The 20,338-nt window shown below is 37.0% G+C and overlaps 1 protein-coding gene across 3 annotated transcripts in view; it reads right to left on the bottom strand.

Annotated features, from left to right (window-relative positions):
- The window catches only part of RBMS1 (RNA binding motif single stranded interacting protein 1), a 140,355-nt gene that overhangs the window by 11,888 nt on the left and 108,129 nt on the right, over positions 1-20,338 (bottom strand). For 2 of the 3 annotated variants that reach the window (XM_079311595.1, XM_079311597.1), the window contains exons 5-9: positions 13,387-13,544; positions 10,235-10,314; positions 1,966-2,081; positions 1,035-1,084; positions 847-940 (exon numbers count right to left, since the gene is read on the bottom strand). In XM_079311595.1, coding sequence (XP_079167721.1) covers positions 847-940; positions 1,035-1,084; positions 1,966-2,081; positions 10,235-10,314; positions 13,387-13,544 — 498 coding nt within the window. The remainder of the gene's footprint in view (positions 1-846; positions 941-1,034; positions 1,085-1,965; positions 2,082-10,234; positions 10,315-13,386; positions 13,545-20,338) is intronic. The other variant, XM_079311596.1, reaches the window with a different exon arrangement.

Here is a 20,338-nt window from a genome sequence, read left to right as displayed (position 1 = left end):
TCTGAAGTAGTAATTACAGAGCACACATCTGAGACTGCCATACTAGTTGTATTTAAAGCAAGTTGTTTGTAAACTGAAGTGTGTGATGCTCTAAAACTGAGGATTCCTAAGAGATCTATATCAAAATGCTAAAACTGTTCCATATAATTTCCCAATGTGTTAAACTGTTGATCAATATCCCTTGTGAGGACTCCAAGGTGGCATCTATCAAAATCCCTCTCCAGAAAGCTTTGGACCAAAAATGTCCACAATTTATTGCTCAAAATAAAGCAATTTGGTTTAGAAATACTTAGGCTAATAAATGCTTTATTCCTAATTTTAAAACACTGAATTTAACTGCTAAAGTAATTTGAACTCTTGAGTTCTTTTTTTCAAATTTCCTTCTCTAATGTCAAGAACGTTCCTCTAACCTTAGTAAAACTACATATTTTTGCTGGGCTTTCTGAGAAAAAAACAGAGAAAAGTTCTAAATGCATGGAAAAACATCTTTCAAAATTAACTTATTACACCAATAAGGTTTCAAATAAAGCTAAATACTTCAGATATACTAGTGACATTAAAAGAATTTGAGAGAAAATGAAAATGCAGAAAGTGGCTACAAATCCCTCAGCCATCAGCACAAGTTGGAGAGTTGGTTTTGCAAGACACCAGGATCTCATTAAATTGCTGTGCTTCCTGAAACACACACTCAGGTTTTCAGGCTGTCACTTTCATGCTGTACAGCACAAGGAAGCCACTTCATTAAAATGAAGCATTATTGGAGACCCCATAAAACCAGATGTAACAATTGATAAATAAACATAAGCTCCAATGAACCATTTCAGCTACCAAGTTCTAAATACAAACCTGGTATGTAGAAACTGGAGAAGCAATATATGGTGTAATGGATGTCTGAGTGATCATTCTGTTTGCTGTAATACTGTAGGGTGATGGATAAAATCTAGAAAATGCAGAAATAGTTATTAAATGATAGTTCTGTGCATCTTTCATAATGCAAACTTTTTTTTTTCTTAGTGTGCTATTACTCAACATACCCATTTTGTAAAGCAGCTGTGGTTGGATCATATGTGAGTGTCATTCCAGCCTTTAAGAAAAAAAAAAGAAAAGTGGAGAAGAAAGAGTTCACAAAATTAATTTTAATTGTAAATTATTCCTCTTATTCTTTCTTTAGTTGTCTCATTTTTAACTGAAAATATGTATTGAAATAATTTATTACCAAAACTTAGGGAAAGCTTAATTGAAAGAAGCAATTATAGAGAGAAGAGAATGAGCAATACTGATTGTGAATACAAGTTTCTATGTTCCCATCATGAGGAACAAAATGCAATCTATTAAATACCTGGCTGAAAGAACATGTGTGTGTTTGAGATTCAGGGCAGGCAGATCATTATGTTAGGGTGTTGCCTACAACATATGAACTATAAGAATGAATGGGGAGTGCAGTTTTTCAGAAGGCACATTTGAATTTTCCTGTATAATATAAATGAGGTGCTCAGGCTTGCTAACCACAGCAGGTCTATGAAACCATTATCTTGAACATTAAAGATTAAAACAACTGACTAAAAATAATAATGCTGCATGGCACTGGTATACTATTTTAATCTTGTGAAAGTGATGTGCATTTTAATGTTGCACAGATCAAAGGATTATTTACTGCGTGTAAGCACAGTTATGTTTCTGGAAGTTTAATAATTTGAGAAAGCTGAAGTTTATAATATGACCAAGTTGAAGGAGATTTTATTGTTCACTTTAATGAGATAGAACTCAGCATTTCACATTTTGCCTCTTCTCCTCAGAAGAAAGACACAGTTAAGTATTTTTTTTTATAGAGACACTAACTGTCAGGTAAGAGCTGCTGCACATTTTTAATATGCCAAAGACCCAAGCCAAGAAGTCTCAATGCCTATCATTTTCCTAAGCATTCATTATTGCACACCCACACTAAAGCTTGAAGGGAGGACTTACAAGTCTCACCTCGCCTTCTCTGTGCCATGCTCTCCCATTCTGTATGTATTTATTCTGATTCTGCCTCTTCTTCTGTCCTCCATCAGCAAACTTGCACAACAAAGGTTCTGCAGGAACTGGGAAGAAAGCAAAAATTAGTTGAAGTAGCACTCATACACAGGTGTTCAACTCCCCAAATGAGGTATGATTTTAAGTTATATTCCAAACATGACAGTTAAATAACACAGAGCTGTACTACAGCATCAACAACTGTTCAACATAGCACAAAGACAGCTGCCACACACAGAGCACCTGGAATGTCTCACATTTTAAACTACTCCTGTAAAACCTGTTGGAAAGAAACATGGTCTGTATATCCTGAGCATGTGCCTCTTGGTCTGGGCTGAATAAGAACTGCAATCTGAATTGTGAGCTTTGTCTCTTTGGAAGTATATCTAAGGAAGACAGAGAAAAATTCTGGCCAAGAGTCTATAGCATATTCTCCCCACCCCTTGAAGGTTTTTGTAATGTCCCAAAACTTAAAAGTGTTTTACTCATCTAGAACAGGCAGAAGAGGGGGCACAGTACATCCACTACTCCAACTAGCAAGGGAGAGTGAGCACGTTTATCTCCTGACACCTTGCACCAAGAAAATGCCACAATTGCCCATTCCTATTTTCTCTCTGCTCTATAAAGAACATCCAATGCAAACAGAAATTCTTCAAGATTGTCCTTTTGGATTTTTTATACTGCCATGAAATGGCATCACCATACTTTATTGTTTTTATTGTTATTGTTTTTATTATTTTTCCTAATACAATCCTAACCATTAATTCCATTTTTAATAGCAGAATTGAAGCAATGAAAAGTTTGCATAGTATTCTTTCCTTCCCTGTTCTCAGCTTCCACATTTCCAAGTATCTATGGCTGTAGCACAGCTCTGCTGCATCACACCACACCCTCCCTAATCACAGGGTGGAAGCACTGTTAAGACTTGGATGTAAATGCTTCTCTGCCAATAATTCCTGACACATGAGCTGTCTAAGCTTTACCATGACACTCCTCCAGTCACTCTCTGTTTGGAAACATCTTCAGGAGACATGGCTGGACCTGAAAACATACAAGTTTCCAAATGCAGAGTAAACACATGGGGTGGGAAGGTCACCTGCAAAAAAAATAACCCCAAGAAAAATTTTCAACAAAAGCTATTAATATAATCATGGTGAGTGTTGATGTCTCTTCACCCTGTCTGCATTTGCAAAAGATGATTGGTACTGAAAACCTCAGAGATGCACAACCTCACAAAGAGTTTGACTTTTAAAACTTTGGCACAAAACAAGCTGTAATGGCTCAGTCATCCCTGGCTTTGGATGTCACACCTAAAACACTAGGTCTGGTTCTACTGGAAAAATATCCACTTCCTGCATGACACATCTTTTGACAGCCTTCTCTACAAAAAAGGGAGACAGAACTGGTGTGTGGTTCCCCATCTCATCTCCAGCACTGACCACAGGTCACAGACCTGGACCTCTCCTACTGTGTGCTGTTGTACAGTGTCAGACTATAACATTAAACATGACAACCAAATTAATTTAAAATGTATTATCCTTCAGAGAATGGTAATTAAAATCCTATAATAATAAAATAAACCAGGAAAAGGTTAGGCTAATGACACTGGAAAAATATAGGAGACCTATGGACGATGGAGTAAATGAACAAGGAAATAACAGAAACCCCAAAGTAGGTGACAAACTGGAAAATATTGTCTTCAAAACCTTGCATTTCTGAGGGGATTTCTGGCATTCCCAAAACTGAGTTTTGCTTTGGGGTTTTCTATCATGTGAGGCAACTTCTGCTTCAACATATTTGGAGCAAGAAGGTACTATATCAATATGGTGATGGATGATTTGATGTTGCTTTATAAAAAGCTATATCAAACAACCTTGGTTGTAAATGCACACAGCATTTTAGCCCACATACAGTTCTGTTGAAATAGCAGGAGGTGATCTCAGAATAAGTTAGCCAATATGGATACATTTGACAGGTTCTGGTCTGAAATTATTTTGATTGATTTTAGGCAGCGTGGAAAACAAAAATCCATTGGACACTGAGAGAGGATGTCCAAATACTGAAGTTAACTGGCTTACATGAAAAAAACCTCCTCTCCAAGTTGAATATTTTGGCTACTTATACATTATTTTTTAAAATGTACTTTTGTGAGGAACATATGTGACTTTCAAAATATGCACTATAAAATTTTGGATGAAATCAAAATTTCATTTCAAAATTCAGTTTCTCTGGCATGAGAACAGTACAGAAAGACATAAGAAAAAAGTTTCTAGCCCTGTCATTCTATATTATAGAACTCACAGGTAGTAAATGCTTTATTTAAAACTGCATTATGCTCTCATTAAAAATCCCCACAATGAATTGTAAAAAAACTTTCCTGGAAGCATTATTTGTGCTATTATTTCCCATCATTGTCTCAACATAAAGATATTTAAAAAAAAAAAAAACCAAACCAGAGTAAACCTGTCCAACTCTTTGAATTAAATGTTCATAAAAACCTATTTTAAGAATAAACCTGATTTTTTTTGTCAGTAGATAACTCAAAACAGCTACATTTTAGACGATTAAAAAACTTCTGTGTTGTGCTGAAAGATTCTCTGACAAATTTAAAGAGGAAGAAAAAAATAGAGTAAGAATTATACACATGTACTGGATTTTGCATACATAATATCCAAAACCAGCATCAATGAAGAAACCCAAACATTTAAAAAGCCATCAATTTGTGATTGACTGGAAGTCAGTGCTCCATCTTACTGAACACAGACCCAGCCATGGGAACCCTTGTTCCCTGACCTTCCACCTTCCCCTGCTCCTCACTGCACCCAAAGATGTCAAATGCTGTGAATGCTCCAACTCATGCTAAAAAAACCCTACAGAGCATCTACCTAATACCAGCAGCTGCTGTGAGCAGGCTGCACAGCATTTGCCTTCCCTGATTCTGCTTCAGGATCTGAATGCTGACAGGGGGGACAGCTCCAGCTGAAAGCCCAACTGCAGTTTTTGGCTGCTCCTCCAAACCTGTGACCTGCACAGCACTGTGCTCATTCCTGAACAACACAATGACTGATGGCACTGCAGGGAGGGTCATGAGAAGGAGATAAACCTTCTTGGGTTTCTCTTGACCTACTGATCTCCCTTCCACCAAAGAATGAACATAGACCTTACTCTCTTCAAAATTAAATCTCAACCTTATTTCTTCAGCTTACCTTTTCTCATGCTCTTCATGAATATGCAACATATTTTCTCTTGCATATAAGAGCATGCATATGATACATATTTGAACAAAAAGCTCTGAAAAGTCCCACAGACCAGTTAAGCAATCTTTTGTAGTACAGGAAGGAAGGGAGAGTCATTTTTATTGTTTAATTGCTGGGAACTATGCAAGCCCAGTGATGAAGCAGATCATTAATCATTCAGTGACTTGCCTGTATGTGCAAGACAAAGGCAGAGTACAAATATTCAGAGTTGCATTCACAGCTGAGAGGTACCTGATGCAAAAGGCTACAACTTACAGTGGAGTCAAGCTTTTGCAGCTAGGACACCACTTTTAGCATGCTCAGTCTTCTGACAGCCAGTGCAAACCAACACTGCCAATGGTTTGCAGGTTGAGCCTGTTGAGCTGCAGCTGTAGCCACGAGCTTTCCTGGCCTTCAACATCAGGTCAGGGCTTTAAAACTTGGGCATGGAAAGTGCTGACCATCTCTTCCTGCCCTGAATCACTCTCCTCTAGGGCCAATGTTTTTACAGGAGAGGTAAATGCAATATTAGTCCAGAGAGTAAATTCTTCCTTGTTGTAGACGCTTTGTGCACATCTGTACATTACAATTCTGTTTGTCTTGGTTCAGTGTCTACCCAAATTTGTACCAAGTGATACTATAAATGTAAGAACAAAACTGATGTTCTTTGTTAGACCTTGAGTTTACACCCTTGACTTTACATGGCTAGTTTAATCAACTTTTCAAATATTTCTCTGTTACTGAAAAATACAACAAAAGAGTTGAAAAATATTATTCTTTTAGTCAGTTTTCAATTAAACTGCATCTTTTAGAGACTTTCATTGCTTATTTTCTAGTGCAAAGCATATGTGACTTAATGAATTCTGACATTAAAACATCACTTTAATGATAGAGCAAGCCTGTACAGCTAGAAACTTTTGCCAAAGGCCGTGGGAACTAAAAAAGAAATTGTGCAACCCAAGATGAGGGTAGCTTGTATGTTTAAAGAGAAATTAAATATTATACTCTTCACCATCCTGGTCTTCACTTAAACATAATGCTCAGGATTAAGTTGCTTTAATAATTTATACAAGGTTTAATAATTTGTCACAGAAGGATATTTGAGTGATTTTTAAGAAGCATCTTTCTCTTCTATTCCTATGTTGCTTCTTAAAACTAAGCAATTGTAAATTATGGGAGTTAGAGCAGTCACAAAACATTCATAGTTGATGATCATTTTCCAAGTCCAAATCTTAAGTGCATATCCCATACAGGGATCAAACCTACAACCCTGGGGCCTTAGCACCATGCTCTGACCAGCTGAGCTAATCTCAGAGTCTCCATCAAAGGAATGAAATTTTCATTTCCCTGCCTTCAATGTGACAACCAGGGGTAACATCAGCACTGTCAGCCCTTGATACCCTGTAGCAGTGGTCTTCAGGCTCTGGTTCATGTGTTTTTTCTAAAGGATCTGTGAAAGATAATGGAATGAAAAATTGAATTTATGGTCAAGCAGCTTAAATTCACTAGAGATCGTCAGTGCTGGATAAAGGTAAGAAACTAGAAAACACTTGAATATGACTGACAGAAGACTGAGCTACTTCAGGGCTCCATTTTCACTCCTCCCCACACTAGAAAGTTGTCCAAGGTGACCATTTCAAACCATAGTGTGTATCATTGCTGGTGGACCTCTTCCTAGTCTAGTCAAGAATGCAGGCAGGAGCAGGGCTTTTCCACACTCAATTTTCTTCCTAAAAGTGAATCTGAGTGACCAATATATTTAACCTAAGTGGGAAGAGATGGAGGGTCATGGATAATTTCTGGTTTTTTAATCATCACCATAGCCAGCCATTTCGGAAGTAAAAATGGCATGGGCTGCTCAGCAAAAATCCTCTCTACCTTACACCCTTTATACCAAAATCACCTAAGTTCTTTTTCAATAAAAGAAATATTAAATAATCCATAAAGCCTACAGAACAGGCATAAAACTCCTGTAACTTTTTAACTTCTATATTTCTCATTTTAAATGTAAGAGAGACAAATACACTCAGATTTGCACATAACTCACATATTCTACAGCACAGCTGCTTTAGGTAATTATTTATATAACTATTTTCATGTATCACCAAACAGCTACATGCTACGATGACTGGGAGGAGATGCCTTTCAAGATTTTGCCCAGAGGATAATTTCTACAATCACTATGGATCCAACAAAACAGTAAAAGCTTGTGAACACAGAGTATCATCTTTAGAGGAGGAAGGGTAAGTGCTGCTGCTCTGCTCTCACTGCTCATCCTTATACCTGCTCTTTATACCAGCCTGGTCTTTTTACTCCACATCATGATGCATACATCTCACAGAGGAATAGAAAAACTTTAAATATTACATTCCTCACTGAAAACAATAGTTGTTGAAGGAGGAGAGTGAAACACTAAAGTTACTTTAAAATTATAGCAATCATGTAATAGTTACATATCATAGTTGAGAAAATAGTTAAGTGCAAAAATTAAAGTTTTGCATTTGGTTTTCATTGACAAAATGGAGAAGTCATAGTCAACAAAATACAACCAACTAATACAATAAATCACATGAAAAAAGGCCAAATGGTGAAACTAATACATCACTCCTAGGAGTTTCAGGATTATACCAACTTGCAGTGCATTTGAAATCACTCTCTGAGCTAACCTTTCTTCTTCTTCACTGAAGATAAACAAGGACACTAAATACTGAATATATTTCATTAAGCTAAATAAAGCTTTATTTATTTATTTATTTAAAATATATTTATATATATCCAGTTACATCTTGGTTTAGCTCGCCCAACTCTGGAGTTGACACTTTTGTGACCACCCTGTGTTAATCCTTGGCCTTCCCAGATTCTTAGAGGTTTTTTCATTGTGTCTTCTTATATTCCAGAGAAGGTTTCACTTATGCTTTCCATAACTGTTTAACCCATTTTTCCATTAAAGCCCAAACTTAGTTAGAATAACAAAGCTGCATTATAGAAGCATGTTTTTGTTGAACAAATGTTCTTCCTCCCACACCTATTTCATTACAGGCCCATCTCTCCTGCCCTCTTCATCCTGATAACACTGTTTTTAGAGCCAGCTCCCATCGCTGATTTTAGCCAAGTTTCTAGGACACAATGTTTTAATTTAAACATGGATTTGGTTTTATGATTTTGTTTTGCATGAGTTTGAACTTGATCTTTTATAATCCCAATGGTCACTAATCTATTTAAAAACAGTTCCCTAATCTTTGCTTGTTCAAGAGCTTTCCTGCTCCCATCCAGTTTTCTCTGTGCAGGTAGCCAAAATCACAGTTGCCCCATGACTCTGCCTCACTTTCTGGCAGACTGCAGTCTACTATTATGCATAAACTGAATTCTCTAATATGACTGCATTATTGGACAGGTGCTTGCTATTGGTATGGAACTCTGGGAAGAGTTTGAACTCCATAAAATTATTTGAAAGGAGCAATGAAATTTCACAGCAGGAGCATGGAAACAGAGCTGAGGCTGTATCCTATACAACAAAATCAAGGGTCTTTAAAAAAAAATCATTCCTACAATTCCATGCAGCAATTTTTTATTTCAACCCAGATGAACCTCATCATGTGAGGGTGCAACTCCAGCTTCAGCAATGACCCACTGGAGACAGAGCATGAATTATATGCTTGATGGCTCATTCATTGAGAACAGGAGAATGCAAGTGAAAATAAAATTTAACAAACTAAAAAGCACTAACAGGAGATTCTGTTACAGTTCCTTAGTGTCATTACTGTACCTTATACATAGACAAGCTGTAACATTTTTACTAAATGTAATAAAGAAAAAATTATAATATAGCTAAAGTAACAAATGCAACAATGTGCTTAAATTTACCAAAACTTTGTAACAAAGTTTTAAACAAATAATACTATCAGCAATTAATCCCTGTGCAAGGCTAGGGAAGCCAAAACACTGCATTAGATTAGTTTTGCTGAAGGGAGTGGTTTCCTGTGCTCTGCAGCATTTTCCATCCCTACAGCAGCACAGACTGCCTCAAACTGGAGCAATCTTCCAGGGATGAGGCATGTTTGGAGTTTTACTAAACAAGCCACATTCCTGTCTGCCTGCCGAGGGCCACTTTCCTCCTCTCAGTGACAGAGGACATTTCACCAGTGGGATAAAGGCAGCTTCAGCAACCACATCAGCACTTTGTAAAATTCCCACTTGGGGTTCTCAATAAAATGCCTACTGAAAGCTGCCTGGAATGTCAGGCATGTATTCTTTCCTTCTTTATTGTCCTCTTTACTTTCTATTTTACTCAGCAGCATTGAATTTCCTCTCCTCATTTTTCAGTATTCATGGAACATACATTTTGTCTCTTAGAAACAATGCTGACAAAGCAGACAAACTGATGAGGAACTTGGTGTGACAACAAAATTGTACTAAGCCTTCTCTGAATTTTGCCTTGCACAATGTTTCTAGAAGCAGCATTCTATGCTGACCTCCTTCCATTTTCCTGAAGGACTTTAAAACCTACACTGACTTGAGAGGTGCAGCTCCCTAGTGAATGATTATTCCAGGCATTGCTGCAGATTCCATTTTTTTTCTCAACAAATATTTTTTTAAAATACTTTGAAAAAAATCAATAAATGACAGAAACAGCCCATTTTTGCCTCTGAAAAAAAGACCTGTCTATGGACAATCAGCCAAATTCTGATACAGATATTTGCTTCCTCAATTCAGCTGGAATAACATGGGATGTAAATTTGTACATAGCTGGCATCTTAGCTGCTTATTTCTCTGCTAGGAGAGAACTAGATTCCTAGAAAAGGTTTACAACAGAAAAGCAATATACTGTGTTCCAAGCAAGCAAGCAAGCCATCCAAAAAGACACAGTTTAATTTTAATAAGGCTGCCTCTAAATGAGAAGCCAGATACAACAATCAGTGTAACAGGCTCCCACCATGTAAGCAGTAACCCATTCATACATCTTGTAAGAAATATATGCAACATACCAGAAACTCCTGCTGGTGTCTTTATGAATTTTCCATTAAAATGAGCAATCACTGCTTCACATTTTTCTGTTGACTCCATCCTAAGAAAATAAAGAATAATTTACATAAATTAAACACTCAACCAGATTCCCATGTTTGTGATTTTTTTAAAGCTTATTTCTTGCTTTTTCTCAAATCATATTTTGTGCTTTTTCCCTCTTCACTGTGGCTTGCTTCCCCACATGTGAACAATGGAGAAGATGTTTTCTAAGAACATATAACTTCAGAAAGTTAAAGCCAAACTCAATTAACATTTTATGCACTCTGAGACCCAAGACAGTGCCAAACTCAAAGTAATACTCTTACTTGTTCAGAAATTATATTGTAGCTGTCCAAGCTGCCTGAAGAACCTCTCTTGTCTTGAAAGAAGCAGAAGCACTGACTCACTTTCACTCATAACTGAACATTATTCTGTACATGCTGCATGCAGCAAAGGTTAATGCCACTCTTAAGAGAGGATTCAGAACTGTCTGTACAGTTTAATGGTAATAAACTCAAATATAAACCTGCCTGACTGCATGACCCAAACTGACTTGGCAGCTTTTAGCTTACACACATCATCTCCACTAAATGATGCACCTGGCTCTTAATTGTTCCCAAGTTCAAAACAGGAGCCAATATTGGCATAGCTGCGATGGCTACTGAGAATGCATCCAAAATCTTGAACAGGTTTGTGCACTTGTGCTGTCAGAGCTGGACTGAACAGGCTGGGCAGACAGCTGGAGAGCTCCTGCTGGCCTGGGAGAGGCCCTGGAGGCTGTGGCTGCAGCCTCACCTGCAGCGTGGATGTGCCAGCCCAGCTGTCAGCTCAGACTCAGTCACAGCCAGCCACTGAGAGCTGCCATCACAACAAAATGCACCTTAGAAGAAGAACTTCTGCAGCTGTCTGCAAGATGATGTTTGGTTAATGCTGAACAGATAATTTATTTTCATTTGTTCATTAGGTTCTGTAATTCATATCCACAAACTGGGCCAATGGCCTCAGCAGCAAACAACCAGGAATAAAAATTACTAAGTCTTGGTATCTTTTTAATTCTGATATCCTTTCTGCACTGGGTTACAAAACACAAACATAGATAACAACCAATATCACCAAAAAGCCAGACTGAACAAGAGATTTTCCTAATGATTCCAAAAATATCTCGTAGGGAATTTTCAGAAGTTCTGGATTATTTGATCTGCATCAAAGAAATCTAATTTTTCTTTTGTCTCACATGAAACAAACAATATAATTTAGTTTCAGACCACGTCTGGACTTGATAAAATACATTACTCCCTATTAACTTAATAAAAGTCTCCCAAAGGCAAGAAGTTAAAATACTTATTTAATGTCTAAAGGTTTTCTAGAAAATTTTAACTTTAATTAATATTTATTCAAAAATTTTTCAATAAAAGAAAAATGTTCCCCTTGTAGAATGAAAAAAGGTCTAATTAGATACTTATTCTATAACTTACGTATATAAATAAACATTTATATAAAAACTTCACGAATGTATATATAAAACACAAAATGCATAATAGAGAAACAATTGAAAAATACTTCAAAACTATTCTAATATCTTCAATACAAGTGAGGTTTTCAATACACACAAGTCTTTTTGACTTCTCTATATGATTCTAGAATACTTCCAGCCATATCAGAAAAAATATATCCTACCATATTTCCAACCATAACACTTATCAAAGCAGAGGTGGTAAACAAGTTTAGGGAGAAGAGACTGAATGAATTCAAAGTGCCTACTGAATTTTAGAGTGGCTGTTAGTGGATTCTACTCTTCATAGTACAAAAAAGCTACCTACAAAACACATGCATACTAATGAAATTAAAATGCCCAGGCAATTTTGCCCCAAAAATATTACAAACACTTACTGATGTTTTTAAAGGGGACAGGAAGAAATTTTAGCAAAACCCAAACTTTGGTAGTTTTTTACTCTTAAATAATTGAAATTATTGTATTTTTTCTAATTTTGTTACTTTGTTATACTTTCTTGACAAGTTTGACAAGCATATAAAGTTGGGGGTCAGAAGTCTGCTGGGTGGAAGAGATTTAAAAAAAAAAAAAAAAAAAAAAAAAAAAAAAAAAATCACAGTGCTATGAAATACTCCCCAACCAATTCACAGGAAAACCAATCCCTAACAATTTTGGCCTCATCGGGAGATAAATTTGTTCAGTTCTTTTCTGTGCACTAATTTTAGAAACTGCTATTTGTTCAAATACAGAACTATTGTAATACTGGCTGAACATCTGAATTACTGAAATTTGATTTTGCAGAGGTTTTACAACATATTTTGAGAATCCCAATTCTTTGCTCAAAGCATGCTCTTATTTTTGTTAATGGAAACCTTCAATTTAAAGCCTCCAAATTTTGATTGTTATACTAGGTTTAAAGCAGGACTTAAAAATGGCACAGAAAAGACTTTTTGAAGAAGAGATCCCAGAAAAAATAACTAGACAAGCAGTAGACTCATAAGGACATAATATCTGGGAGGTATCTACTAATTTATGGAAAATATTTGCTCTTGTTGATTTGGGTGAGATATTTGTCTTAGCACACAAATATTTTAAGATGAAGTTTACTGTAAGTGAACAAAAATGTTTTTTTTCCCAGTTGACATCATGTTAATGAGCCTGAAAATTCAAAGGGCAATGATGAGGTCATTTTCTCCAAGGAATTAATAAAGAAAAACAAAAAAAAGGTGTGGGGGTGGGGAAGAAGGTTCTTCCTTCTGGTCTGTTGCCTGGGATTCAAACTTCTCAAGCCAGAAAATTTACAGAAGTTTCTGTGAAGCATCATGCAACTCTTGCTTACTGGTTCAGGGATAGAGAGGAAAGGAGAAGTACAGAAAAGAGAAGGAAGTGGTTTAGAGTGAATTCTTATTCCAGATAATTGTCCAGTAAGAGCAACAAATTCAGATTTCACCATCTAAGCAAGACGAGACACAGCTTTACCAAAAGAAAAATTAACAAAACCCTGCTGGATAACTCCACCTCAATCTCCCTTCTCTTTACAAACTATCATTTTCAGTAATTTCTGCCCTTCCCACCTATTCTAGCATTTTCAAGCCAAACACAGGACAGAGGCTGCCAGCACGGCCAGCACCACGGGCGCACCTCGCAAAGCCGACACCGCGGCTCGTCCCGCTCGAGTCCCGCAGGATCCTCGTGGAGATAACCTGCCCAAAGGGCTTCAGCATGTTCTCCAGCTCCTGCTCATCCATTGAAAGAGGCAGATTGGAAATGTAGAGGTTGGTCGGGTCTTGCTCTTGTTGCTGAAAGAGAATTAAAACCAACTGTTATTGTTGTTGTCGCTGACATTTTGAATGTAAAACAAACAATTTTATCTGACTTCTGGTGCAGATTTTATTTCTCAGGCCCTTTGTAAATGCTGCTCTTTCCTAGTCTTAGTGACCTCAATCTTCTGCCATTGCCTGCAGCATTCCTGAGAAAGTTCCCCTTCTCCTGTTACTGCTGACACCGACATTTTTAAGTAGAGATAAAGGTAAATAATTGACTAGTTTCCAGTCCATGTTAAAACTCCATGTTTCAAATTTTTCTGAAAGAAAAAAGAAGTAAAAATGAGACAAAAGAAAGAAATTAGCAGAAAAGAAATGCAAGAGTTGTGAAAAGCATGAAGAAAGCCAGATGTAAATAAAGCAGGGTATCTGAATTATTTTTCATATTAGAAAAATCAACAGAAAGAGAAGACAAGAAAATGGATTCACTGTGAGGCTAGAGCTGACATTAATATTAATATTAATAGCTGGGCAGCATTACAGTAGTTATATCTTGACATTCATCTCAAATTTCCTCAGGCAGGAATGTGAGATGAAGAACAGCTTTCACAGTGTTAGAACTGGTTTGTTACTTAGGTAATATTAGGCAATTTTGTTTTGCACCTTGAGATACGTAGGCTTAACTTCCTCCTGTAATGAGTTCTATTAGCAAAAGGAGGAGGTTTCAAGGAGGTTCCAGCCACTGGCATTACAAAATTTCACTTGTAGCCATAGCAAGATTTTCTGGAATTCCAAACAGTATTTGAAAGGAAAAGTTTTGAATGTTTTACTTCTTATTATAGGCTGTGAAATATATTGCAGGCAAATATCCTAAAACTTCCCTAAATAATCTAGACCAGTATATCAACTGGAAAGCCAGACTCTTTGCACATTTTTATTTAATTTCCTAATGTTTTTATTCTAGAATAACAGAAAGTATAAAAGTATTCTCATACAAAAATTCTAGTATCTGAAAAGATACAAAGGCCCCATTTTGTTCACAATACTAAAAGTGCAATTTACATGCAAAAAACAAACACCAAAAGATTATATTTAAAATCACCCAACAGAGAAAGAAATGCAGTCAGGTGCAGAAACTCGGAGAAACCTGTTCAGGTAAATGGGCAGAGCACACTCCCCTTCTCTTGGGCTCCTGTTGCAGCCCAGGATTAAGAGATTCCCTCATTATCCTGGCACTGTACTCAGGATGAGACCAGGAACTTTCCCTGCCAAAAGGAGCACCAGGACCTGCTGCCATTCACTGCACATGCTGGGCATTAGATGCTTGTACTCACCTACCTACCAGAGAAAACTTCCTGCCACAAAATCATGTAACACTATTGTTAGGGAAGGCAGTGCTCTACTTTGAAAGAATATTAGCAACTTCAACACTAACCCACATTACAAATCTCAAAAAAGAAGTGCATCTGAAGAAATTGTTCTAAGGAAATTATTTTCTCTAAACCAAAAGCATTTTGTGATGGAAAATTTTTACTTGTGGCCCATGAAACAATCTGTATTTTGCATTATTCATTGCTGGGGTTTGGTCAGGTACATGCTGAATGGCTGACTGGAAAGGACTTGTGCTTTCCTGACCCTTTCTCTACATCAGTCTAGTACAGCCTGAATATTCCCAGGGATTCAGTTACTTCTGATTTGATCCTTTGATGGAACACACAGCAGACAAAGGGGAGTTTGAAGACATTTCTACACTGTTAAAGATGGCAGGCACAGGAGGGAAACGAAAAGAAAGAAGCTGCCAACAGCTGAGGATGTCTCACTGAAATTCTGGAATACAACTTGAAATTTATTCCATCTGTAATTCTTTCAGCAAAATAGTTGAAATGCCAACAAACACATTCCACAGTGCACTGAGGTGGTATCTGCACTGCAGGTGCAAACCCACGGCCACCCTGGGGAACAGCAGCTCCAAGGATAAATCACAGAACTGCAGAATATCTAAGTTGGAAGGGACCCATAAAGATCACCAAGTCCAACTAGGTCAGGACAGATTAATTTAATCCACTTTTTCACTTTTCAAGAAAAGAAAGAGACTGCCATTGCTTCACAAAAGGACTCATTTACAACACTCATTTGCAACCCCTACTACTGTTGGCATAGATGCAAATCAAGACAACCTTTTCCAGAGTGTATTTGGAATTTTACATGGTTTGACAGTGGAAGACTTATACTAATTAATGTGCAAAACACCTCCTCTCTTCCTGTGAATAACTTATTTCACCTTGCAGCTTCTGTCATGCCCACAAGGCAATCAAACCTCCAAACAGCTGTCTGGGTACATTTTGGGAGATCATAAGCAGCACGTTACTTCCTTCCCCTTAGAACACACAGGATTTGCAATCTGACTTCCAAATAGCAGTCACAGCTAGGATCCTCCTTCCATCTCTGTGCTATCCTACACAAAAGGCACTCTACAAACAGATGTTTGCTTTTATACAAGATTTTGTCATGAAAAATGGTTACAGGTTAACAGTTAAAATTCAGAAAGTTAGGAGAAAGACAAATGATTTGTCATCCCTCTCTCTCTGGCAAGCAGGAGAATAATACTTTACGTTTGTGACTTTCTTTTTTACCAAAACCTGTCTCACCAAGCTTAGTTCACAGGCTTATTACTATTCTGTCTCAGAAGAGAAAAGTAATTCCTTTGATACCTTAGTTTTAAATTCCATTTAATTAAGGGGAAAAAAAGTAAAACCAGCAAAAAAAGATAAAGTCAGTGGGAAGTTGCTAATTTTGGGCAGCAAGCCTTCATTAACATATAAACTACTGAATATAATTTTTTAAAAATTCTATACAATTTAGGGAAACTGTTTGAGTGTCTTCATATCCCATGCAGGGTTCTCCTTGGCTAACAGAACCCTCAGCAGATTCTGCAAGATGCTGAAATAGTTCAGCATTTTCAGATTATTGGCAATATCAGGGAATTTGTGGGCTACTGGAAGTATCCACATTACTGAGGAAACTAGCAAGTCTTGTTTTTAGCAATGCCAGTCATCAAGTTTCTATCAATCTTTTCTCACCAAACACCTTCAGCTGTGTCTCCAGAAGTCCTCTACCAGAATGTAACAATATAAATATGCAGAGCAGAGCTCTTACAGAGTAACATGCTGCTTTTCCCCAAAGAGCTCTAACAAGATGCAGCATTTCTTATAAAAGTGACAGGAATGATCAACTGTTAATATTTATTTCTGTAGAAAGAGGTGATCAAGATTCCTACATAACATGAAGTGCTCTACCCTCATCTGAAAGAAATTAACAAAAACCTCCCTGTGCGTGTGGAATTGTTCCTAAATTGTGAGCAAGAAACTTGGCAAAAGGCAAAGACATCTGTTTTGTGTTCTGTGTGCAAGGTCAGAGTGAACAGATAGCCATTCACAAACATGTGACCAGGCACTGCTCACAGCATGGAAGATCCTCTGCCTGATAGGGGAGGGATTAAATGCTTATAGATACTACTTCAAAATTTACAACTGGCCAGTGTCTCACTGAAATATGTCTGTTTTAGCCAGAGTTTTAATACTGTCTGACCACAGACTGTTACCAACGCAATTCAGGGAGAAATCACGACCATAATCTTCACTTGTTCTCCAGAATTGTGTGATTAATAGACTAAACATTTGAATTTATTTTTACAGGCATCTCTGTATTAATAAGAGGAATTTAACTACAATAAGCATTGTGATTAATCTGACTATCACTTCATTAATACATTCCTTTTTTATTTCTCAGTGATGTTGCTTTCCCTTTGCTGGAAGGGCACGAAGCTGCTCCCTGGGAGCTCTGAATGAGCCCACCACAGTTCACAAGAAGGCACCAGACCCTTGGCAGAACAAGCCACAGCACTGAGATAAGACTTTTGGGGGTTGAAGTTCTTTACTCAAGGCAAGTGGTTGTTAGCTGTCTATTTAGTGCACCTGCAATTCCTAAAGTGGCAGTCATTTGGATTTCAAGTAAGCAAAATTTGGCTTACCTTCAATTTATTTTATAATGACTTCTAAGAACTTTGATGAATATATTATATATTTTAATATATATTTATATATTATATTGATTTTAAATCTGTTACCATAAGATTTAATACCATTATCTACAAAAAGTAGTACAAACTAGGTAAAAAGAAAACTTTTCAAGACAGTTGCTAAAAACTGCTGTAGAAATCTGCTTGAGTTAGCTCCAGTTTGCCTGTCATCTGTTCTTTGGCATTCAGAAGCCCAGATGCAGAATAAAAAAAATTGCAACATGCCTACCTTCTCCTGTTAGATTAAGTGCACTAGCTTCCATGGTAACCTAAACTATTTTTCTTACTTTGCTCTGTAGGAATGAAAACTGATTTAATTCTCCAGAAGGTTGTCACAGTGAAGACAAGTACTATAAGCAATACATTACTGAACCTCAAAAAAGTTAGCTGTTTCTCATTTTTGCTCATTTAAAATCATGTTTTTCATCAGCAACATAAAGAAGAGTTGCCTTCATCACATTATGCTTATTAGCTGTGGAAAAGCCTTGATTTCTGTTACAGAGATGAGGACAAGCAGCAAAGCAGCTTTTCCCTCCCCAGGTTCACACTTCATATGGTGTGCCAATTCAACTTTTCCAAATATATTTGGGGAAAAAAGTCACCTAGAGTGAGTTTAAAGCAAGAAAGCTTAGAAAAGAAAGATAAAGCTACCTGCACATGGAGAGTGAAAAATATAAAGATTGCAAATTCAGGTCATCTCTGAGGATCAACATGAACTCATAATGAATATGAGCCCATTGTCTAAGCTAAAACCCACTCTCACACATTTCAAAATTTGGTCTGATGCTTTGAGGGTCTGTAGACTACTCCAGAAAACACAAATTGCTTCTTAAGAATGATGGAAGTCAGTATGTGATGGGAGAGCATCCTTTACTTTGTTAGCACCTTGTTATTCTGACACAACTCAAATAAGAAACAATTGTTAAGATGGCCCTAATTTTCTGCACAAGCTTAAAATATTTGAAAGTATTTAGTGATTTGTTAATGTGAGAGTTAGTACAAATAAGCAGGACCACACTTCATTGTGTCAGCGGAAGCAAAGACTTTAATGAGGAGGAAATTGTAACATTATGAATCTGAAGTCCTAAGTCCTAAAAATGTGCAACTCTGGGAAAATCTTGGAATGGATAAACAGTGAGTCTTCCCACAAAAATGCACATTAGTACATAGAACAGCATTCCTTGGCTCAAAGTAACAAGTCTCACTGACCACAGAAATCTTCCATGTCCGTGGACTACTTTCATGGCTTCTACTGTAAGTAGTTTATGTTTTCTGAAGGTAATTTTATGCTTCCTTAGGGGGAAAAAATCCCAGGAAAACAGAAACTGGAAAATAATTAACATCAATCGTATAAGTTGCAAATTATCTTGACTATCTTATAGTGAAGTTGTACATACATAAGAACAACAAATCTCATGAGGAGACAAAGAATTGAAGAGACAAAAGAAGACAAAGTGTGGAAAATCAGGGTCATTGAGTCCATCACAGCTGTGTTGGACTTGGATGGCCTAAATCATTTTAAAGAGAGGATATTACACTAATTTTAAACACATGGTTGAAGTTCAATTGTGAGGACGCCCATTAATCCTTCTTGTGATGCTAAGTACACTGCAAACTCTTTGCAAAAAGTGGTAATTCCTTATGTAGAACAGTTTTAGTAGATATAAGCCTTTCACTATTATCTCAGAAATCTGTCAACCTCTCAGGAGATGGACAATCTGGTTGTACAAATGTCCCTGCCATGCCAGGAAGGAGTTAACACTCAATGAAGTCAGAGCTGGCAGAGCCACACTGGTATTCAGCTGGCTGTGCAGGTCTACATTGCTGTCAGTGTAATACAGATATTCTCTTGCTGACTTTATCTGGGCTGCAAACACAATGATTCTCTTCCTGTCTTAAGTTTGGAAGACAGAAAGATTAGGAGAACTGTGGGTTTTATTTATCATTCTTATTTAAAAGCTCTTTTTTACCTTTTATATTTAGACATTAGTTTACATCCAGAGAGTAAGAATTAGACAACTTTCAATTTGAAACAGTTGCTTCAGTAACTATAGGTGAATTCAATTAACACCATTAGATGGGATAGAACTCAGCCTGACCAGCAACTTAAATGTTTTATGTTAACCTCAAAGTCAAAAGCCCAAGAGAACTTAGGTGTCTGATACCCCCATAGCATTTATACCTCACCAGTTCTAAAATATCCTTACAGACTCTCTGTATTTTAAATCTCCATTCAAAATACCAATATATAGTGGATTTTCTGTGTGCATCTATCTTCCTATATACAAAGTCACTTTCTATCTGCTCTGAATGTAGAAATCTAGAGTTATCTCACTTTTAGCTGTGGGGTGGTAGGAAGAGAAGAGGGCTGTCAGAAGAATCTCTCTGACAGCAACCACAACTTTCCTAATAAACAAAATGGTCAGAGCTTTTCAATACTACTACTAATCTTACCTAAGACTTCACAGCTCTGCAAAATCACAGCTTTTGAATTTATGAGTATCAGTTTATAACCACTCCTCTAGAAGCAAGAACAATGAAATAAGAAATTTCAATAAATTAAAAGGAATGAAAATAAAAATTGGACACCCAGCAGTTATTAACTAGCTTAGAAATAACTACTCTTGCAAGACATGTATTTGCTCCTTAATCTGTTAAGTAAGAGAGAATCTACTGTGTTTTACTGCTGGGTCATGAAACAAGCTGGCTACCAGTGCAGCTCCACATCATCTGATCCCCTCCCACAGCCACC

Source organism: Erithacus rubecula (genome assembly GCF_903797595.1).
Source record: "Erithacus rubecula genome assembly, chromosome: 8".
Classification (NCBI taxonomy): domain Eukaryota; kingdom Metazoa; phylum Chordata; class Aves; order Passeriformes; family Muscicapidae; genus Erithacus; species Erithacus rubecula.
Note: the sequence above shows the minus strand (reverse complement) of the source record. Positions and strands in the feature narration are given on the sequence as shown.